The following is a 24,670-nucleotide window of genomic DNA, read 5'->3' on the forward strand; positions in this document are numbered from 1 at the left end:
GATACATGAAAAGGCATTCATTTCAAGTCACAGTTAAAGACAATGAAAGAGATGGCTTTTATAGCTTTCAGTGGAAATTGAAAGGTCTTTTGGCGTATTGTCTGGTTGTTATTCTGGCTCCTGCGTGCTGTAAACTGCATTATTGCAAGGCCAACAGAAGGCAGTCAGTGAGGCATCCAGTGCATTTTCTGCTTCCTGCAACTGGGGCATTGATTTGCAGGGGAAGTCGCCCTCTCTGTCACAACGGCATGAAAGCAGCAGAGAAAAGATGTGGGCATTATACTGAACTGCTGAAAAACGGGATAAACTGCTGAGGGAAATCCAACACCATAAGGCTCAGCTACCAACAGACTGTGAGGATTTGAAGAAGTACCTTGGGTAATACAGTTGTCAGAGGCTCAGGAGATAAGAGTGGGGAATCTCTGGCCATTCAAACCGGAACCCAACAGGGTCAAACCATGCATTTGCAAATTCAACTTTATTCAAGCCTTTATTGATGAGAGCAGACTAACAAAGCTGCTCATTTAAAACCTTTGTAAACAATTACCTAATATACAATACATAAAAATGTCATTTCTCTCACTGAAAAATATTTGTCTTAATGTACTCAGTCATGGTTAAAAGCTTTTCAAATTGTTGTTAACTTATTCAAAGGGCTAAAAAATTACTCTGGACTAAATACTTTGCCTTCCAAGAATAGATATTTTTGCTTTTGTTTATTTAGTTTTTATCACTAAACAGTGTGTTTTACAGTGTATTCAAGTGTTTTTTAAATACATACAAGTTAATGGAGTGCACTTTGCAAAATTTAAATAAAATAAATACAATTTAATTTTGATAATATGTCTACTGCATAACCAAACCTCCAGAAACAGAAATATTTCTGCTTGCCATTAAGGTTAAATAGTGATCTGCATCAAAATAAGTGTAAACTATTTCACATTTAATAACAATTAGCTATCATTGTGCTAACATTTTGTTTTGAGTATTTACAAGCTTCTATCTAATCAGTCATCATTATACAGTGAACGTTCATTTTAGGCCCTTTAAGTTTTTTGTAAACCAAGCTTGCTTCATTATTAACTGTTAGAACTTCTATTATTGTCCAACTTCCACAGAACGTTTATAATATTTGTGGAAAACATTTAACCACACTAGTACCTGTAAACAACTTATATTCACCAACTGTTCACTTTCTTTTAACCTTAGGGGCTTCCTGCAGCTTGATAACATGCAAAAGGTTACTATATAAAAAGAATGTTAAAATGAGTTAAATGATTAAAAATAAAACAAAGAAAACACAGAAATTCTAAAGACCATGAACTGAATCTTTGGAGGACACATTTCAATGTAAAATTTCTGATGTAATTATCATTGCACATGCCCCAAAACTATCGTGCCACGTCTCTTATAATAATGTAAAAGAAATTCAGTGGTCTGAATCAGTGCATCATAGTCCATTCAATCTGATAAAAAAAATATATAATTATGCACATATGTTGTCTGTACGGTATATATCTATATCTATATATTGTTGTTTATCTGTGACCATGCTCTTGTACAGATGTGATCGTGACCGGTTTCAGTTAGCAACAATAGACAGAACACAGACTTGACACAGAGTGAAGCCACTTTAGAGTTCAAGCATTGTGGTTCTGAGAAGGCTGGAATACAATAAAACATAAAAAACAAAACTGAATTTTATTTACCACTTATTTTTTTTATACACACACAGATCAACTTAAGAGATGTGTTTGCAGATTATGTGACGTTGACGGCGGTAGGAAATGTCCTGTTGATGTCTTAATTGCACAATAATAAATTGCCCAGTGTCCTATCACAGGCCCATTGTGAGTTCCTGTCATTTCCTCATATCTCAATTGGAACTTCATTGGCTGCTCTCTGTTTCAGGGAGGCAGAGATGGAGTAGAACCTGGGAAAAACAAGACAGCTACATTCAATAGTCTTCAGTCAATCGGTTGTTTTTTGTTACCTTTATCCTAATCCAGTCATACTAGGTTTTATGTCAACAATCTTTCCAATAAACATTCAAAAAAATAGGCAATCCTACTTTACAGTGTCCAAGCTTGTTAATGCAGAATGACAATGAACATGTAAACGCATCACATTCTTGCTGCATGCTAATAACTTATAAGGACAGATGTTTTTGCATTCAGAAAACAGAATTCCCATTTTTTAAAGAGCTCTGCAAACCAAATTTGTAAAACAACTTCTATAATATTAAAATATCAGCAATATGTTGCTTAAATGCAAAAAAATGAAATTGAAATATTTCATAAGGCTAACAAGGGCCAAGCTAACCAGCTAAAACTTGATGAATGCATCTCGACACAGGTATCTCTTTTTAAGTGAGTTAAAGGCAGTGTCTTATAACACTAATGGAACAAGACAAAGAGCGAGATGCGGCATAACAACAAAAAACATCCACCCACAGTAGTATATGCATTTGCATATTGCGCTTGATTCATAATATAATGACCTAGTACAGAGGAATAATTGATGAATATTAATATAGATTTACCAACCCAAATATATCATAAATAAAAGTATTTTAAAGGAATAAAATAAAAGTATTTTAAAGGAATATGATATAATATAAGGTGAGCATGTGCTGTAATGTTACATTTCTCTCAATCTGTTCAGGTGAATAAACAAATCTTGGTTCTAGGATGTAGATATATAAAAATGTGATCAGAAGCCATTCATTCATCCCACATTCCTCTAGAATTTGAGCAGTAAGTTAGGTTAAGTCGTTTGGCAAGTATGTTAACCCATACTCGGAATTGGTGCTCTGCATTTAACCCATCCAAGTGCAATTGGGGGTTCAGTGCCTTGCTCAAGGGCACTTCTTCAGCCATGGGTATTGAGCGTGGAAGAGCGCTAACGTTGCACATACCTTGAAGCCCTGTAGTGCTTCTTTTTCCTCCAAGCTTGAAAGCAGGAAGCTTTTGCACAGTTCTTCTTACAGTCAATGACCTGATATATGATTGGATTGTACATAGCAGCGGACTTGGCCAGCAAAGTTGGCACAACAGAGGCTGGGATAGGCACTGAATCAGGCTCTCCAAAAGCAGACACCACTGATACCACAGCATAAGGGATCCAAGCTATTAAAAACCCTGCGCAGATCAACATCGCCACCTGGAGGATGCAAAAGGAACCATGTAAAAAATGACATGGCATTTCCACATAGCATTTCTGCTTATTAAAATGCACAAACCTTAGTCAACTTCATCTCCAGGCTGTGGTTGTTCTTATTCCGTGTGTCGAAATGAGAGACTTCTTTGGCTGAGGATTTGACCTTGAAGATGATCATGACATAGGAGAAGACGATGATGCCAGTGGGGAAGATGAGACAGAAGAAGAGCATGCACATGACAAAGCTCTGGCCAGACACCGAGGCCTGGGCCAGCCACCAGTCCAGCGTGCAGGAGGTGCCAAACGGCTCAGGTGCGTAGTTGCCCCAACCCAACAATGGCATGGTGGCCCAGAAGGCAGCATAGATCCATGTAAAAACCAGACAGAGAAAGGCATGACGCCTTTTGAACCATGTACCTGATTGGCAGAGTGAACTGATGTTAGTAAAGCTAACTAGACAGCTAGAACGATTGACAGAATGACGGACAGATAGAAATACAGAACAATAGATAGACAGAGATATAGAACAACAGACAGAAATAGACAGAAATAGAGATGACAGAATAACAGAATAGATTTAACAAACAGAACAGACACAACAAAAAAAACAGAGGAAGATAGAATGATAGAATGAACAACATAAAGATTAACATATCAAACACTAGATATACAGATATTACAGAACAATAGAGAGAACAACAGACAGACAGATACAAAAAAAATATAATGACAGACAGACAAATAGAAACAGAATGAGAGACAGAAAAAATATATTTACCATATTTTAAATGACAGATCTTCAAGTAGCGGTCAAAGCTGACAATGGTCATCGTAATGAGACTTCCGCATCCGAAGAAAAAGCCGGCCCAGCCGTAGTAGCAACAACCCTGCCAGCCAAACAGCCAGCGATGGGCAAAACTAGACACTATGAAGAATGGCTTTCCAGTGACTGACAAAACATACAAAAAGAACTTGATGTTAAACAAGCCATAAAAAAATTTTCAGAAGCAGCTATTACTGGCAAAAGAATACTTTTGTTTTTCAGTGAGCTCCACAGAGGGCAATAAGAGCACTGCAAAAGTATGAACTGCAAACTATGATGTTATGAATCGAGAAAAAAAAAACATCTTTATCATTCCAAACGGCTCTTTTTCAGTAGATTTTATAGCTTTTAATATAATTAATATCTTTGATTACTGTTTGTATCTAAAACCACCTAAATTTACATTTTTTTGAAATATGATGCAGATTCTCATTAATACTCTCTGTAAACATAACATTTTTCAATGGCAATGGAAAAACAGTATTACTCATATTGTTTGATCAAATCCTGTGATTCTGGGGTAGGACTGTCGACTGACCAATTGCAGACAGAGAGAAACTTGTTTGGGAAACTTATTTTTAAAACAGTCATTATTTTTGTCAGATAATTACACTCCCCACCTTTAATTAACCGGAATGAACTTTATGAGCTACATGGTAGGTAGTTTGTTCTGCAAATCTCAGAAAGTGAGTGTTTAATGATGATGGCGACTAAACAGATTAAAATAATAATTCCTTACATTTATATAGCGCTTTTCTAGGCACTCAAAGCGCTTTACATAGTCAAGGGGTATCTCCTCATCCACCACCAGTGTGCAGCATCCACCTGGATGATGCGACGGCAGCCATATTTCGCCAGAACGCCCACCACACACCAGCTTACTGGTGGAGAGGACATTATACAGATTATCCACTTTACAATAACAGTACATGAATAATCAAGCACTAACACCTAAATGAAATTTTGATTTAATAATGAACTAATGATGAGTTAAGGCATATGCTAATCAAGAACTGACATTACCTACTACACCATGAGTTATATGAATTCATGTGTGTAATAAACGTGTACTAACATGTATTCAAGGTGGTCATTAATCACACATGAATTCATGTAACTGTGCTTGATTAAAGTTATTTGATTAGTCCATGCCATAATCATCATTAATTCATGGCTTGAATTTAGAAATTAGTATATGATTATACATGTACTGTTATTGTAAAGTGTTACGAAAAATTAGCTATTTAAATGAAAACTGAGTTGTAATAAGCATGCAATCTTTTAAGTTTAAGAAATGCTGGTTTATTATCAGGGATATGAGGAAGCGACACTAAACATCCACTAGGTGGGGCTAGTACAATTATGAATAAAAAAAAATTTGAACGAGATGAAATGTTTATTATGAACAAGGAACAAAGGCCAGAACATTTGATTCAGACAGTGGTTCATTTTCACTGCGGTACAAGCCCCAGTGAAGTACCTCTATGCCCCATTAAAATGTTCTTAGAAATGTGTCAAATGATTGAGATTATAGTTTATCAATTTGAAAATAATTTCTCCCCTGCCAATATTTCAGCAATCATGTCAAGTGTGTTTTTTATGAGCTGTTTAGAGCCAGAACTAACAATACCGAATTTGTGAACGAAACATGCTATAATCAATAACCTTAAGCACTTTATGATTATGTATTAAAACTAGCCCAGTCTTTACTTTATATAGTTACATGAAGGCAACAGTAAACTCTTGGAAACTTTACATGCCCACATCATATTACTTAATGTATGTTTAATATAGATATTATTGCTTTCACTCTAATTGTATAATACTGAAAGCTATCATAAAATATGAACTGTTTGCTGTAGAAATAAATTCAGATTTAAACAAAGAGTATTTAAAAAGGATTTCCTGTTGGTATTTATGTGAAAATGGAATCACCAGAGTAAACTGAAGGAAAAGAGAGTTGTTATATTTTTCAGGTGTTAATCAAGGCATTAAATAGATCTTTTGTTCATTTGTGTAAACTTGTGTCTTAAAAATCTGTGCGTGATTTACAATAACAGGAAATAAATCAATAAGGACAGTGACAAGTATCATAAAAGAGGCAGCACTGAATAACCTTGGCTGATTTACTGTCACACTCTCCACTCGGAACATAATGCCCAAAGCCCAATACAAGCTGTACAAAACATGTGAAAGCTTTATGTATGTCAAACACTCACAAAGGCAGAAAATCCTATAAACAACAAAGAGATCCTTTCAGTTACGTAATACATTCAATTTTTGAAAAGCACATCTGACGGATGAAAACAGTATTTCAGTCTTTCAGTCTCACCCGATATGCCAAAGTCGAACACCGCAAGATTCAGCGTCATGAACTCTGGTGGCTTTAACTTGCCCTTCCGTTTGATGGTTGTGTATATGACATAACCATTTCCAGTGGATGACAAGATACCTGTAAAAACATAAGACAAACTGCAATACTGCGTGTTTGCTCACAAATATGTAACTGCACACACGATACATAACATCTGGGTGGAGGGGAATCCCAAAAAAAAGACATTACCTTTTTAAACAGTAAACACATCTAAAAATGATGTGCAGATGGGATGGTATTATTAAAATACCAGAAAAAAAAGTAAGTATTGGACCTTAGAAAAGGCTTTTTTTAATTATTATTTCTGTTATATGGAGTCCTTTGCATCAGTTTGAGAAGCATGTGATTAATGCTTGTGTATTTGTTGAAATACAATGACTGCATATTAAGGCCCCTGTGGTATACCAGTTATTTTTCAGAGAACTAATAGGAGTCAAAGGTTACTGGTTATTCTGTTTCACAGTGAAAGGGTGAAAAAAGGTCACTATAATAAAAGAGCAGTGTGATAATTATTCATTTCTGGTTACAGCCTCATACATTCAAATGAAACGACGCTCCCATTAATGTTAGTTTGTCTTTTCAGAGTTTTTTTAACTAGATGACCACTTATGTGCCTGCTAAAATTTGTCCAAAAAAAGAGCTTTCACAAAATTGTATTAAATAAAACATCTATCACTCAAAATCTTATGTTCAATTGATAATGTCCAAGGCCTCTTTATGAAAAAGACATTTCCAATGCAGAGGTCAGTGAGTGCCACATACAGTAATTTCACTTCTTGTCCTTTGTGTCAGCTGACTGATGCAACTTTGCAGTGAAGACAGTTTCCTTCATGTGACTATTCAATGAACTCTTTCAATGTCCTTTAGTCTGCTGTTCTCATATGATCTAGAATCAATGTGCATGGATCACGCACATTAACATCCCTAACAGATACATTGTTTCAACAGTTATTACTCTTAAAGGGACAGCCCATCCATAAATGACAATACTATCATGCTGTCTAGAAAGTTACCTACCAAATGTTCTGAACTGAAACCTGTTCATCACTGGCATTTGCCGAAGTGTATACATTACTGAGAGTATATGTCTACTGCAACAGCTTCTGACCGATCTCATGTTTCAAATGGAGGAGAACAGACTGTGAAATACAACAAGGAAGAACTATTGATTCAGTCTTTCCCCTGAAACACACACATCTTTCAGGTCAAAGAATTACATTGAAAATGGGCGAAGGTAAATACCTTAATTTAAAAAAAGGGTTGCATCATCTTTCACAGAACAGCTTTAATACCATGGTTATTGATGGATGACTGGGCTATAAATGATGTTGTACTGAACAAAAAAAAAAGGATTTTCAAATTACACTTTTCAAAAGCGTACTGCACAAAAGACAGACATACATTGGCAAGCATTATTAAATTAATTTTTTCAATAGTGTATTTCGTAAAAGACATGCAGTTGCAAAACATCGGAATTATTTCTAATAACTATAAAGATTGGACATAGCAATCATTCTCTTGGAGAGGTTATGTCAGTTTTAGAAATGTTTATTCTGGTTTAGAGATAAATTCATGAAGAGTAAAAAAAACATAAAAAAAAACATACAAGGATTCCATAAAGCATTTTTTTAATTCACAAAGGATTAAAAAGTCCAAAAAGAATATGTCACCTTTTATCTTTTTTGCCATTTCACGAACTGTTATATGATTTATTATTACTACTATTTTATTTATTTATTTATTATTATTTAAACATAATTTTTTTTTCCTGAACAGCCAATAACAATACACCCCTACAATAATGTTCAATTAATTTTTTTTTTTGGCAAACAATACTTGTATATGTACCTACAGAGAAACTGACATTCAAAAATAAACCCACCAACAAAACCACTGAATGTAGTAAAACAAAATTCAGCAACCAGGATCTCCCCTGTATGTAGCATGTAAAATACACTAACTGACACTGCTCAAAAAAAACTTCATAGTTTTTTCGATTTAGAAGGAATCAAATACATGTTGGTTATTGTACCTGTAGGCATTCATTGTATCAGTACAGTCACTGAAAAATCTCTGTAATGTGCTTATATAATTTATATGTACACAGGCTACTACTGTTGGTCAATACAATAATATATAAACGCTAGACATGTGCTTTGATTTTTAATAACCTCAGAGTATGCTCACACTAGACAAACAAGACAAATAAGCTGAAAGAGGAATATATGGCATTTTCCAAGATACATTTTTAAAATGCATAACAACATACAACATACACTGTGAAATAAATATGTATGCTAGGTGTGCATTCTTCCGATAATGAATTCAGCAGACCAATATAATGGACTTCCTAGACAAAATTTGCCAATGATGAATATTTGAGAGTCAAAGATAAGGTTTTCAATAAAATGACAAAAGTAATTTGGTGTCTAACGGTCCTATGAAATCTATAAATGTATTAACAAAACATTGAGAATCTTTTTTTCTTTTGCCAGTAGTACACAACATACACATGATGGTGCACACATATTTATTCAAAACAAACCGATTGAATCCATATTCTGCTGTGTAACAGTTCTTGGTTGGGCTTTATTCACAATGAACAATCAGGGTTTGAACCCATTGTTTTTAACATGACGTTAAAAATAAGCCAAGGCTGTTATATGTTTAGGCAAGATTAAGTAATGCAATAAATCTGAATATCTGATTTAGTCATTACTGGTGACTAAAATATAATTCAAATTTCAGTATGTTAAATTCACAAGACAAACTCCTTGAAATCATCAAGAAATAAGTACAATTACTAAAATCCAGACATTCTGCTGTGACCTAAATTACATATTCGAATTCAAATTGTTCTTAAATTATTATTTCTGATCTTATCCAAGACAGTTCACACGTTCACACGGACAGCGACCTTGTGCACTTACCGATGATAAGGATGTAGAACGCCGCCACTATGTCTGCCTCCCTGGACAGCTTGGAAGCAAAGGGATCTCCTTGAAGAAGGTAATGTGGGACATAGCCCGAAGAGATGGTCTCATTCTCCATTAGGGCCTTATTGAGGAGGGTGATTCCTTTCCTGCAGAATAAACAGGAAAAAAATTAAAAACAAAAAAACGAAAATACTACCGAATAATATTTGAACTCAGTTTGAGATATAAGCTGAAGGGGAGCCATATCCAACAGCTTTACAATTCAATAACCTTCTGCCAATCTTCTGAGGCTCCAGATTAAGCTCTTATCGGCTACTGTACATGAAGACTCTCCCTTCATATCTGTAAACAATACATACTGAGTCATTAAGTGCATGCATTCCCATGAAAAATGTTCATATTAGCCGCATGAAGATACAAAATAAACATTTATCACTGCCCCTCACAAAACAGATGCATTTGAGACAGTGGTGAAAAATGGCATAGGAATAAGACATGATTTAGACTTCCTAGCCGTGTAATTTCTCAGCAAATCCTCTCAGCAGAAGAGCAATTTCCAAGGTTTAATGATAGGTCTTCTATGTGCAATTTAGCACTATGTCAGGCAGATCTCTTGCTATCATCGATAAGATCTATATATATTTACAGAGATTTTACTGGCATTACTGTAACTGATGCTTGTCCAAAATGATCACCATTATCGACTTAGCGAAATCTTCCCTTTACATTTTGTCAGTCCTTTCAAGACATTAATTACACATAGTTCTGGAACAAATACGATGTGATTTTGTGTGATTTTTGCACCTACCTCTATCTGTCCTATTTATACCTTTCCAATGTCAATCACAGTAAATCACAAAAGGTTGCTAATTACTGTAACAGCACGGGTTTTCTTTATACACACCAAACACACACACATTCTTTCATTTGACAGTTCCAAATCAAATGATCAAAATGAAATAAATCACAGAACAGGAAGGTGATACTGCAGAAATCCGGGCCCTCAAGCAATATCAGATAAAACCACTTATCTAGATGGACTTATCTATAAAGACGATATTTAGATATTGGCATATCGTTTGATTTGGTATCTTGAGGTTTGCAGGAAACTTGCAGTCTACTGTTAATCAGTACGTTTATTTATTGATTTAATCATTTAGACTACGAATGTGCCTATAAACTGCTTATTGGCAGTCCTTGAGGATTATTGAATTTATGCATTTATTTATTTGACATTTAAAAAAAATATTAAATCTGGGAATAAAGCAATTTAGTCAGTTTTAGTCTGAAGCATGTTCAGCAGAACAGATTACTAATGCAACAGACATACTTCACTATAATTGCTTCCCATTAAAGTAAAGTTACATTTGATTTCCTAGCCATGCCACATTGTTGTTTTGTAAGTCCATTATTTGTCTCCACTATCACCCAAAAAAGTGAGGTCATGTCAAAAGAATGCTATTACTTGGCAGAATTATTACTTAGAACGTCCTGTCAAACACATCAAAACAAACCTTTCTACAGCCGAAGACAATCATTTATCTAAAACCAATTGAAACTAGAGCTAAAATGAACACAGTATTGAGGTTCCTATCAGCATTGTAAGTCACTTAAAAGCTTATAGTGGATTTATGGAGAAAAACAAAAACAGTAGGCTTAACTTAATGAGCATTCACTACACTCTCTGGTGACATGCAGCTTTTGCAATCATCTTCCAGGAGATCAGAGTTGATGTTGCATCCGTGCTTCAGTTAAAGCCCCTTGCTGCTGCAAACTCATGTCAGGAAATGTGTGAGGTTTCTAAACAGTGAATACCCTTCCTCCAAATACATTTCCTAAATAATGAAATCTCAACAAAAAATAGACTCAAGTTCTAAGAGATTACTACTTGATGCATGCAATACTCATTTCAAAGCTGTCACATGAGAAGCCATTTTTTGAGTTAAATTATATATATAAAAAAATAATCTAATGTGCAATGGCCTCTTAGAGCTAACAAGAAAAATGTGACTTGCTATAAAAGCACTGAAGAATAACCGTTCTTTTGTTGGAGGAATCAGAGTGGGTTGCTATAAAAGTGCACATCTGTCTGATGTATTTGTTGGATGTTCATTTATTCAGTTCTGTTAAAACAAACATGCAGAATCACAAGTTGTTAAAAACGTAGAAGTCGATTACTGTACTGTATTAAATGTTATAACATTTCTGAATAATAATTAATATCCTCAGTAGATGATGCTAAATCCTGCACCCACTTCTGCTATGTGTTGAAATCTAAACGATTTATTTCCCTATGGCAATGTTATTCTCCTAAAACTTAAAAACAAACCACCAATTGTGCACTAACAAACGCAGACTAGCCCTGAAAAACTGTCTGTATCTGTCAGTTGCAATGATGTAGGCTACTGAGCATCTTGAAACAGAGTAGCTATAATTCATTTGAAAATGCAACGAACAAAAAACAGTATTGAAGCAAGACATTGAACAGGACAGTATTCATTTGAATAAAAAAAAAAATCATACAATCATTAAAGTTTAAACAACAATGCAATAAAGGCTTCATTTGAACACTATTAATTCTAAGCATTCCGTTTATGATTGAGTTATCATAGACAAAGCTAACGTTATATGATCGTAAAAAAAAAAAAAAAAGAAAAAAAAAAATTTTGAAGACGCAACAAGTGCACGCAACACAACAATAATGTTTCCCGAAAATCAAAACGCTTACCTTGCTATGACTCTTCAAACATCACGATGATTTGAGCTCTTTTCTCTCGACTGGAAATTATCCTAAAATTGAGTCGATAACTTATATTTCTCCATAATCCACCTTTGTAAATCACAAGCTGTCTTGTTTTCTTCTGCTACTGAACGCCTCAGTTGAGGGGCTGACGGTCTGACTATTCTCTTTCTGAAGATAATGATAATGATAGTCGATGTTCAGCAAGGTCCTTCACAGCTAAACTAGCAAAAGTAATAAGCGGTTATTTACAAGAAAGTAGAGCTCAGTTTATTACGAAAATGCCGCTGGTCACAGACAGTAAGCGGCGACAGAATTCCATTCAGTTCTCAGTTCAATCCACTATTGGCAGTTCATATGTAGCACTGACAGCTCTATTTTGTAAAGCCACGCCCCCATGTGATAGACCTGTCAATCATGCAATCATGTGTTTACATAAGTATGTAATTCACACGGATGCACAGCAATTGTCTAACACTTTTCAGTGTCAGAGTAAATCATAATGTCACAATATGCAAACAATAGCTGCAAAAAATAAAATAATTACATATTAAGTTGATTTTGAAAATAAAAAATAGCACAAAATAATAATGTACATTGGATTTATATATATATAATATATATATATATATATATATATATATATATATATATATATATATATATATATATAATATATATATATATATATATACCGGTATATATAATCTTTAAAACTCCAATGATGGGAACTCTTCTTATCCCCAATGCAAAAAAAAGAAAGAAGAAAGAAAAAAGCATAATACTAAACACAAATTTTTCAAAACACAAAGCAATTCTGACCTGTGCTCTTTACATTCAGTCTAATGCAAAGCATGCTGGGAATCCTATATCAGGCCTGCGTTTAGTAACATGAAAATTGGATTTTGATTTGAAGCAAGTGGATTAAAGCGATATTCCACCACAAAATGACAATTTTGTCATTAATCACTTACCTCCATGTTGTTCCAAACCTGTAAAAGCTTTGTTTCATCTTCGGAACTAATTTTAAGATATTTTGGATGAAAACCGGGTGGCTTGTGGCTGCCCCATTGACTTCCAAGTAAAATAGGGTAATTTACAATGGCTGCATTTTCATTTTTAAAACATTCATTGTCATAAAGGTTTCATGTCCGTCTAACTGCTGAAGAAATGGAAACTACAATTGGCCTGCACACTATGATGCATTTTTCTATACTCAAGGGATGCAGGGCACAAATGCTGTCTCCCCTGTTATTTATGCAAGCACTGGTCATTTGCCATGTTTCCTATTTTAGTTAAATTTAAAACAAATTCACACAACCTTTGCTCCATGTCTTTGTTCAGCCAAAAATGATTTTAGAGCAAATCAAAACACTGTATTTTTCTGCCTTTTCCCTCAAGAATAACTGACATTTTCTATTTTTTATTTTCCATGCACAATGCTTAGGGTACAAGTGTTAGGAAAGGACTGAATAGTTTTCAAGGATAGCTTTTTGAAATAAGCAAGGAGAGTTTTTTAAATAATGAAAAGCTAAAATCACACATTTATGCTAATGCATGCACATATATAATAAATGTAATAATATATAAATAAAAATTTAGTTCCATTTAGGTTTGTGGTAATAATGGCCTTACATCTGGTTATGTAAATTGATTCAGTGGCTGAAGGTTGAAAACGGTTTCTCTATGGCTTTGTTGGGCACGTGTGATTCATATCAATAATAATCAAATAGTGTTTGGTTTTGCAAGGGTGCCAGTGTTAGATGACAAGAGCAATGAGAAGGAAAGGATAAAGAGGGCAAAGATTAGAAAGACAGGATGCATCCATTATCAGAAAAAGATGTTGATACTCCCCTCTGCAGAGGTCTAACAATCATATGACTGATGGTTTTGATGATCTAGATGAAAATGCCTTGTCGCAGCTGGAATGCAAAACAGCTCAGTTCCTCTAATAAGTGTTCAAGTTCAACTTCAGAGAAATAACCTTCGCTCTGTTAGCAAAATGACACAATATTATGTCACAATATGTCCAGATGCTATAGGTGAAATCGAATTTAGTTTAGATAAAATATTACCATTTTGCATTATTTTCAAATGAGAGTTTTCCAAATGTTTTCAAAAGTCTGAACAATCAAAGTCTAAACACAAAGTTTCTTTCAGATTTCAGATCTGATTACATCAGATTTGCATTTCTTATTGATTTAAGCATGTGTTTTAGCACATGTGCAACAAAATTGTCTAGAGTTTGCACAATACAGTACTAAATACTGTATAAAGGGGCAATGGAGAAGAGTTGATTCTCACTGAATTTGGCAAATTTCTGCTAAGTTGGGCAAATGGCTTGCCATTATTGCAAAGTGGTGGTCAATTTTCTTGAAAATTTCCAGAAACTTTTTATAATTTTGGAATTTTCATCTAGATCATCAAAACCATCAGTCATATGATTGTTAGACCTCTGCAGAGGGGAGTATCAACATCTTTCTCTGATAATTAATTTTGGGAAGTTTAAAAAATTATTGGTAAATTTCTGAAAAATGTTGTATTTTTTCGGAAACTTTTGGAAAGTTTTCAGAAATGTTCTGCCCTTTAGCAACCCTATTTGCCATTGTAATTGAAATAGTCAATCAGTCAAGTTTGAAAGCATACAGTATATATTGTATGGAGTTTTTTTCCCAGCACAATCGCTACCATTTTTGAAACAAGGGGAATTTCACAACCATAAACAGTAGCAGCTACAACAGTAAACTGTATAAATACATTTATATTTGTACAGTACATTCCATTTTAACTGAACATGATGGCTTACAAGATGACAAAAATACTTTAATTTTGGTGAAACTGGCAAAATCACTGACACATTTAAAGTTTTGTGTCAGTTACTAGATTTTGCAGACACGCAATAGAGTTTTGATGTTCCAGCAAACAGCAGTGACATTTGAATTACAGTTTGAGAGAATGTAAAGGCTGTTTTTTGAAAAAAAAAAAATGTGATTAAGCATGTTTGGATATCTTTTTGTAATCACTTCATAAATCTGAAAAAAACTGAATTAAAACCTAAAAACAACAACAAAAACATAAGTTTGCGTTACACTTTATGTTCAACTATAAAACACATTGTTTGAAAAAGTATGTTAGTAAAATGAAATTTTTAGTTTTGTGCAACTTGTGTGAAAATGTCACTGCCTGGAGGACAAAGAGGACAGAGGACTGTAATGAGCAGCAAGGTCCATTTGCACCTTTAATAGCAGCTTGAAGTGTTGGCAAAATATCAGAGAAATGCATTAGCAGATTCACACATATAGTATTTGGATATATCTGTAGCCAATGACAAATAAAAAGGCAGATTTAAGAGAGCTTAAATAGCATTTTTCTCATCTGCTTCCACAAAGGATGAAACTCACAAAAAAAAATATTTAAGAAGACTATTCAATCTTCAGTAAATAACTATATAAAGGCAATATTAAAAAGAATTGAATTTACATATATATGTACTAGAAATACCCACTGCTCCGGAATGTGTGTTCACTGCTGTGTGTGTGTGTGTGTGTGTGTGTGTGTGTGTGTGTGTGTGTGACTGCTGTGTGTGTGCACTTTTGATGGGTTAAATGTAGAGCACAAATTCTGAGTATGGTCACCGTACTTGGCTGAATGTCCGTCACTTCAAATTGTAAATGGTTAGAATGACACATTTAGATGCATGATTACCATTTACTAAGCTAAACTGCTATTCAACAGTGTACCTTCTGTGACTATTATAAATGATTTATTAAGCTATGAATTTCCAAATTACTTCAATCTGGAGCTGAAGCACATTCAAAGACACATTCAATCTGCAGTGGTATTCAAAAGTCTGGAAAATTCAAGAAGCTTTTTTCCTGGTACTAAAAAAAAAAGATGCTCACACGCAGAATTATTTTTTTTTTTTTACATTTTGGTGACACTGGCAAAATCAGACACAAAAGCCGTATCCGTACCGTATATTCTTCTTTCATATATTCTTTTTTTCGTGCTCCATCATGAGTTTACCAGAACTGTTCCCATTTATGAGAAATTTTGTAATTCTTCCTATTTAAATGGTGCATTACCACACACCATAGATGTGAAAAAGGCCTCAAGAGAAACCATCGCTATGATATTGCCACAACCAAAGAAAGGGGTGCACATTACAGCACAAATTAATGGCCACCATTGATAGTCACAAGTTTGGTTCAAGAAAGTCTTTCTAGGAAACAGCAACAAAGCAACTCTATGAGAGTGCCAAGACTCGAGTTAATGAGATGTCAGCTGACTTACTAAATGAAGCAATTCTTTCACCAAGTTGTGGCAGCATCATTGCACTAAGATTTGACTCCTTACACAAATTATTTTTCTTAATTATTTGACATTTTCTAATAATGAAGAATATATTTGGTAATTTGATTAAACTTTTTTTTATTATCAATAAGAAAGTGTCTGTACGCAAGCAATATAAACATTTAAAATCAAATTCTGTTCGTTACTGAGTGTTATCACATTTACCAGATTTTACCTTAAGAAAGTCTCAAATAAACAATTCAGCTTTTTAAAAATTAGACTAAATGCAAATATTCTATTTCTGTTTTTATTCTCTACTTGTTTTCTTTTATTATATAAAAACTAGACCCTCTAACATTAACATAATATATTCTCTATAATCTACTTTTAATAATAAAAATAATAATTTGACCCTATCTACTTTATTTCTTTTCTATCCACTTTTGATTCCTTCTATATGTGATTTAAAAACAAAAACAAACCCTTGCTATGTGTACTAGGTTAGACTTGTCTGTTTCTTTTTGTCTGTGTTTAATGTCTGAGCTGTCAGAGTTTGTTTGCTTAATTGAATCACTGTTGTTGTCGTTTTTTTTATTATTATCACTGCTTTGAAACTATTTGTACTGTATAAAGCATTTTATAAATACTTGACTTGGTTGAATGGCTGCAGCTATTTCAGACGGGTCATCTATAGTTGACCTGACAAGACAATCCTGATAACTGTCTGGGTTTGTTACATAAGATCAGTGGTGGATTGGGTTTATCTGTGGTAAAAACACAGCACTGAGTATAATCTGGAAGGGCATGCTCTCTCCTGGTGCTGCAGAGACTGACTGTTATGGAAATGTTAACTGGCTCTGATCAGCTCGGCAGATGGAAATGTGTGTCTTTCACAGCATGACTCTCAGCATGTTGAGATCTGTTTGGAGAGTTACCAATAGTTTCCTGCCATTCGTGACCTGTGTAAATACATAATTATGAAATCTCTATAAATGTCCTTTCTGATCTAATTTAATATGTCAATCAGGGAGCTAAAAGGCTATGTAAACATGACCTGCTCACATTAAGCTTAATGGATTTTGATTTGTAAGTCTAGTCAAGTGAAACGATGAATTGGCACCGACTGAGAGATTAATTCAGATATTTCAAGTTATTTTCAGTGTTTATTCAGTTAATTAAAGTTTAAAATAATAAAATGTGAAACTCAGTTCAAGTACCTTCACCACTATTACAATTAATGAGGGCAACATCAAATATATTTTATCTAAATTGCACTTTAGATTGATTGATTTCAAATATAAAATCTCTCAAATATGGGTATGGTATTTTCTGTGATTCCTAAAATTAATGTACATGCAATGCACATACGCATCTTTCAGATGTGAAATCTATATGAATCGCAAGTGATCTTGAACTTACAGTACATTCAAATGAATGGTTTCAGCTTTCTGCTGGTTAATAACATTAATAAGGTGTCGTTTGTATGTAAAAAAAATCACCAGTCATCATCCAAATCCTTTAATTTAGAACAGCGAGCTGCAAGAATAGCATACATTCTCAAAAACCTGCAGATCTCAAACAAGAAAATGTATGTACATGTGCTCAGACCCTGACAAGAGACGAAGCACTTTTCCACGTCATAGCCAATTGAGAATTGGCATGGACTTAAGTGTATGCACACTCTAAGATCAAATCCACGCATGAACACTTTATAAATGATGCCCCAAATATGGGGGAATTTTTACCATTCTTCTTTGCAAATCCTCCCAAGCTTGGTCAGGTTGGAAGGGGACCGTCAGTGGACAGCCATTTTCAGGTCTCTCCAGAGACGTTTGATAGGGTTCGATAGGGTTCAAGTCAGGGCTCTGGCTGAGCCACTTTAAAACATTCACAGAGTTGTCCCTAACCCACCCCTCTGTTGCCTTGACTGTGTGCTTCGTGTCATTGTCATGAACCTTTCTGAGGTCCTGAGCCTTGTGGAACACGTTTTCATTGAGGATATCTCTGTACTTTGCTCCTTTCAGCTTCCCCTAAACCAGGGGTGCCCAACACTGCTCCTGGCCATCGACTGTCCTGCAAAGTTTGGCTCCAACCCTAATCAAACACACCTGCCTTTAATTTTTAAGTGAGCCTGAGGATCTTAATTAGTTGTTTCAGGTGTGCTTGATTAGGATTAGAGCTGAACTTTACAGGACAGTTGATCGCCAGGAGCAGGGTTGGTCACCCCTGCCCTAAACCCTGACCAGTCTCCCAGTCCCTGCCACTGAATAAGGGTTCTACCAGCACAATTTACTTTTGGAATGGTACTACTCTGCAGATGATGAGCAGAGCAATTCTGAGCTCTCCAGGCTGTTCCTTTGACCTTGTTTTGCTTTGATATGAATTGTCAGCTGTGAGGCCTTTTATAAAAAAAAATAAAAAAAAGGTGTGTGCCTTTCCAAATCATGTCCAATCAATTTAATTAATTAATCCCAACATCACAGCAGTAATGACTTTATGAACTACTTTACTTCTAAAATCTATACTATTAAGGATAAAATTTTAACCATTCAGCCATCAGCTAGAGTATCGCATCAGACAGTGCATTAAAGAGCCCCTGAGGAACTGTTCCACTCATTCTCTACTATAGGGAGGAAGAATTGTATAAACTTGTTAAATCATCTAAACCAACCACATGTATGCTAGACCTTATTCCATCTGAGCTCCTAAAAGAGGTGCTTCCAGAAGTCATAGATCTCCTTCTGACTATTATTAATTCCTCAATTGTCATTAGGATATGTCCCCAAAACCTTCTAACTGGAATTATAGACCAATCTCGAATCTCCCTTTTCTGTCCAAGATACTAGAAAAGGTAGTATCATCACAATTATTCCTTCTTAGAGAAAAAGTATATGTGATATTTCCAGTCAGGATTTAGACCGTATCATAGTACTGAGACTGCTCTCCTTACAGTTACAAATGACCTGCTCTTATCATCTGATCGTGGTTATATCTCTCTATAAGTTCTATTGGATCATAGTGCTGCATTCGACACTATTGACCACAACATTCTTTTGCATAGACCAAAACACTTTGTTGGCATTAATGGAAGTGCGTTAGCCTGGTTTAAATCGTACTTATATGACCGCCATCAATTCGTAGCAGTGAATGAAGAGGTATCATATCGATCACAAGTGCAGTATGGAGTACCTCAAGGCTCAGTACTAGGCAGTTACTCTTCACGCTTTACATGTTACCATTGGGAGATATCATCAGGAAACATGGTGTTAGCTTTCACTGTTATGCTGATGATACTCAGCTCTATATTTCTTCACGGCCCGGTGAAACACACCAATTTGAAAAACTAATGGAATGCATAGTCGATATAAAAAACTGGATGACAAGTAATTTCTTCTGATAAATTTAGAAAAAACAGAGGTGTTAATTATAGGACCTAAAAACTCTGCATGTAATAACCTAGAACACTGTCTAAGACTTGATGGTTGCTCTGTCAATTCTTCGTCATCAGTTAGGAAGCTAGGTGTGCTATTTGATCGCAATCTTTACTTAGAAAGCCACGTTTCTAGCATTTGTAAAACTGCCATTTTTCCATCTCAAAAATATATCTAAATTATGGCCTATGCTCTTAATGTCAAATGCAGAAATGTTAATCCATGCATTTATGACCTCAAGGTTAGATTATTGTAATGCTTTATTGGGTGGTTGTTCTGCACGCTTAGTAAATAAACTACAGTTAGGTCTTACTAGAACCAGGAAGTATGACCATATTAGCCCGGTGCTGTCAACACTGCACTGGCTCCCTATCAAACATTGTATATAGATTTTAAAATATTGCTTATCACTTATAAAGCCCTGAATAGTTTAGCACCTCAGTATTTGAACAAACAAGCTCTTGTTACATTATAATCCTCCTCGTCCGCTGCGTTCTTAAAACTCTTATAATACCTAGAATATCAAAAGATATTCAGACAGATCATTTTCCTATTTGGTGCCTAAACTCTGGAATAACCTAACTAACATTGTTAGGGAGGCAGACACACTCTTGCAGTTTAAATCTAGATTAAAGACCATCTCTTTAACCTGGCTTACACATAACAAACTAATGTGCTTCTAATATCCAAATCTGTTATTAAAGGATTTTTAGACTTCATTAATTAGGTAAACCAGAAACCGGGAACACTTCCCACAACACCTGATATACTTGCTACATCATTAGAAGAATGGCATCTACGCTAATATTAGTCTGTTTCTCTCTTATTCCAAGGTACCAGATCCAGTCTGTGTCCAGATCAGAGGGTCACTGCAGTCACCCAGATCCAGTACGTATCCAGACCAGATGGTGGATCAGCACCTAGAAAGGACCTCTACAGCCCTGAAAGACAGCAGAGACCAGGACAACTAGAGCCCCAGATACAGATCCCCTGTAAAGACCTCGTCTCAGAGGACCACCAGGACAAGACCACAGGAAACAGATGATTCTTCTGCACAATCTCACTTTGCTGCAGCCTGGAATTGAACTACTGGTTTCGTCTGGTCAGAGGAGAACTGGCCCCCAACTGAGCCTGGTTTCTCACAAGATTTTTTCTCCATTCTGTCACGGATGGAGTTTCGGTTCCTTGCCGCTGTCGCCTCTGGCTTGCTTAGTTGGGGTCACTTCATTTACAGCGATATCGTTGAATTGATAGCAAGTGATTGCACAGATACCGTTTAAACTGAGATGAGCTGAATTATAGCATCACTGAATTCAATGATGAACTGCCTTTAACTGTCATTTTGCATTATGGACACACTGTTTTCCTAATTAATGTTGTTCAGTTGCTTTGACGCAATGAATTTTGTTTAAAGCGCTATATAAATAAAGGTGACTTGACTCGAGCTAAATTCCAAGTGTTGTTGTAAAGGATCTGAATACTTATGTAAATGTGTTTTTGCTTTTTATTAAATTTACAGACACTTCTAAAATTCTGTTTTCACTTTGTCATTATGAGGTATGGAGTGTAGATTAATGAGAAACAAAAATGAATTAAAATTTTGACGCAAACTATTTTACTGCAATTCTTAGCCAATAAATATAGCCTGGGTGAGTATGGGAGACCTCAAGAACATTAAAAAACATTGTGCCAACTCACAGAGACCAAAACACTCTCTGTAAATAAACGTGATATTTATTTAGTTTGGGGAAATAAATCTCAGCTCAAGCAATTCACTTTGCAATCATGTAAACAAAATAATTTTGATAAATGCTGAATGTGCACAACAGATCTTAAGACTATAAAATGGAATGCGTTCTACCAAATTTCAGACAACAAAGATGACTCATTTCAAATGCATCCAGAACAAACCCACCAGCAATCAGAGCAGCTTAAATTGTGAAATGGATTTCTTGCCATTCGTATGGTGAAATGGCACTGCATGTTGAAGTGTGGATGTTTTAAATCAAACAAGGATACACAAATCCAATACATTTGTATGATGCCACAATCAACAGACCATAAAAATATATCACACTATAGATCTAAGTATTCACATATATATTTATATAACATGAGAGCTCCCAGTATTAACACTTGTAAAAAAATCTTATCAGGCACAATAGTGTTACCCTGGATAGAAATAAGAAATGTTCTCCCTAATCAGAATATATCACCAATATGGAAACAAGAGTATGTCATTCATTTGATAATCATCTAAAGAGGCTAATATAGACAGAATATTGCTGAGATCAAAAGATCTTTTTTTTAAAAAACTAACCCATGTCATAAAAAACACAGGAAACAACATAATCCCCCAACATGTATACAGACTCAGTAGTATTGAATGCATAATCCACTGCACTTCTCAAGTGCACAGACCACATATCCAGCACAGTAGTAAGGTAAGGCCTCAATCGTTTTTTGTTGGCAAAAAAAAAAAAAAAAAAAGGAGGAAGAGGAAGAGGAAAACAAACATATACATCTGTCATAATTACACTTTTCTAAACCCAGAAAAGACCTTATCATGTGCAAATATTTGAATCTTAAGATTTGTGGAGTCAGTGAGTGTGATGTGAACCATATCCATCCCTCCATCTGCAGGTCACTTTCCACTCGTGATGCGACAGCGGAGCCATTAGTCCAGTTCAGGACGCCAGATTTTATTTCATGTTGATTGTACTAATCTTCTTTACTTTTTCTATCTCAATCTGTAAATAAGCAGACATAATTTTCCTTAACATGGTAAACTTTTGTTTGCACTATAAACCTGTTTGAAACGGAGTAGTTCAGCCAAAATTGAATGTTAGCTGAAAATGTTTTTAAACTCATCTATATCTTGGATGGGCTGAGGGTATTTCTTCATCAGAACAGATTTGGAGAAACTTAGTGTTACATCATTTGCATAACAAATGGATCCTCTGAATGGGCGATGTCAAAATGAGAGCGCTTCCTCAGTTGAAAAAGGCCATGCCCTATTGTTCTCTCACATCAAAATCCACAGACATATTTGTTTTGACTGTTTTTGCTTGTAAATAGTGCTTGATCTGTGTATCTCTTGGAAACAACTTACTCCACTGGAAAAGGCAATATTATGGATAGAGAAATCTGCTGTAAGCAATGGTTTAAAAGTTAAAAATGTCTTTATGATGGATTTGTTTATTACAAACACAGCTTTTAGCTTTCCAAGACTGGTATTTTTCTGGATTACCGTATTACCGACTATAAGTCGCACTTTTTTTCATAGTTTGGCTGGTCCTGCGCGACTTATAGACAGGTGCGACTTATTTATCAAAATTAATTTGACCTGAGAGAAATTAACCAAGAGAAAACATTACCGTCTACAGCTACGAGAGGGCGCTCTATGCTGCTGAGTGCTTCTGTAGCCTACACTGAAATCATAGAGCGCCCTCTCGTGGCTGTAGACGGTAATGTTTTCTCTTGGTTCTTGGTTCTAAATAAATGCGACTTATAGTCCAGTCCGACTTATATGTTTTTTTTCCTCATCACGACCTATTTTTGGACTGATGCGACTTATACTCAGGTGCGACTTATAGTCCGAAAAATACGGTACTTGTGGTTTATGTGTGATATTTTTATCAGCTGCTTGGTGTCTAATTCTGACGGCAGCCATTCAGTTGCAGTTGAGCTCCAAATCATGACTGCTTGGGAAGTTTCTAGTGATCCTGAAGACTCTGATTAGCTGGATCAGGTGTGTCTGATTAGGGTTGGAGCTCAACTGTGCGAACTGTGGCCCTCCAGGAAAGGAGTTTGAGACCAATGCTGCAGAGGATCCATTGGTGGAGGTCAAAATTACAGTTTCAGTGCAGCTTCAAAGGGCTCTACACAATACCAGACGAGGAATGAGGGTCTTATCTTATGCTTTATAAACAAAAATATGTGCATTGCTCTACTCTGCGATGCATGTCTATGACTTACCGTATTTCCGCACTTATAGGCACACTTAAAAGCCTTTAATTTTCTCAAAAAACGTGCGCATTATAATCCGGAGCGCCTTATATATGGATAAGGCGCTCTGTCAAAATGTTGACATTCCCTTTAGCACAGCTCCATCTAGTGGATGCATAACGCAAACCAGTCAGACGTTTGACTGCAGTATCTTCTGTTCTATGCGCCTTATAATCTGGTGCGCCCTATATATGAAAACATTTCTTAAATAGGCCATTCATTGAAGGTGCGCCTTATAATCCAGTGCACCTTATAGTACGGAGAAATACGGTAATGTAATATGTATGTTTATTGTAATTAAAAAAAATATATAAAATAAGGAAAAAAGTATACAAAATGGTGTTGGTTAGGTGGTTTATAGAAATGCCACTAATTAAAGTCAAAAAAATTTTGGTAAATAAATAATGTGTTACCGTTTTTTCGGACTATAAGTCGCACTTTTTTTTCATAGTTTGGCTGGTCCTGCGACTTATAGTCAGGTGCGTCTTATCAAAATTAATTTGACATGAATCGAGAGAAATGAGCCAAGAATACGTCATGATGAGGAAAAAAACATACAAGTCGCACCGGACTACAAGTTGCATTTATTTAGAACACAAGAGTTATAGTCCAGTGCGACTTGTATGTTTTTTTCCTGTATTTTTGGACTGATGCGACTTATACTCATGTGCGACTTATAGTCCGAAAAATACGGTACATTTCAGATCACCTCAATCACCACAACTGATGCCTTGGCCTGGGTGACACCATATATCTAAGATGCTAGCAGGTGTGGACTTTAGGTAAAGTACTCTTAGTTTTTATGTTCAGTGAGTGTGAGAAACACGCAGCAGGAGACTCAGAGCTGAGTCAGACTCTCGCGTTCACCCTGCTGAGTGCGGAAGCAAACCCAAGGCATCCCGCCTG

The 24,670-nt window shown here is 35.4% G+C and overlaps 2 protein-coding genes across 3 annotated transcripts in view; both read right to left on the reverse strand.

Moving 5' to 3' along the window:
- Positions 1–534: 534 nt before the first annotated feature.
- Positions 535–12,384, reverse strand: LOC113098145 (opsin-5). 2 transcript variants are annotated; one of them, XM_026263091.1, is made up of 8 exons: positions 12,021–12,384; positions 9,563–9,634; positions 9,287–9,438; positions 6,315–6,434; positions 3,938–4,108; positions 3,242–3,576; positions 2,918–3,162; positions 535–1,933 (listed from the first exon to the last, which is right to left on the reverse strand). In XM_026263091.1, exons 3-8 carry the CDS (start codon positions 9,405–9,407, stop codon positions 1,870–1,872), a joined length of 1,056 nt encoding a protein of 351 aa, XP_026118876.1. In that variant the 5' UTR covers positions 9,408–9,438; positions 9,563–9,634; positions 12,021–12,384; the 3' UTR covers positions 535–1,869. The 2 variants fall into 2 exon arrangements, with proteins under 2 accessions (XP_026118876.1, XP_026118878.1); XM_026263093.1 differs by lacking the exon at positions 9,563–9,634.
- Positions 12,385–21,961: 9,577 nt separating this feature from the next.
- Positions 21,962–24,670, reverse strand: part of LOC113098144 (CD2-associated protein-like) — a 34,341-nt gene continuing 31,632 nt past the window's right edge. Inside the window, exon 18 of the mRNA XM_026263090.1 lies at positions 21,962–22,506. Within this exon, the coding sequence (XP_026118875.1) occupies positions 22,459–22,506 (48 nt within the window). The 3' untranslated portion in view covers positions 21,962–22,458. The remainder of the gene's footprint in view (positions 22,507–24,670) is intronic.

This window comes from Carassius auratus, unplaced genomic scaffold (assembly GCF_003368295.1).
Source record: "Carassius auratus strain Wakin unplaced genomic scaffold, ASM336829v1 scaf_tig00216420, whole genome shotgun sequence".
Lineage (NCBI taxonomy): Eukaryota > Metazoa > Chordata > Actinopteri > Cypriniformes > Cyprinidae > Carassius > Carassius auratus.

What these genes read in the sequence shown, in the direction of transcription:
- LOC113098145 (XM_026263093.1), bottom strand. Translation starts at nt 9,407, where the DNA reads ATGGAGAATGAGACCATCTCTTCGGGCTATGTCCCACATTACCTTCTT. An exon ending in GTTCGACTTTGGCATATCGG is followed by an intron (nt 4,109 to 6,314) that starts GTGAGACTGAAA and finishes ATGTTTTGTCAG; the next exon opens with TCACTGGAAAGCCATTCTTC. An exon ending in AAGCACTACAGGGCTTCAAG is followed by an intron (nt 1,934 to 2,917) that starts GTATGTGCAACG and finishes TGTTTTTCCCAG; the next exon opens with GTTCTACTCCATCTCTGCCT.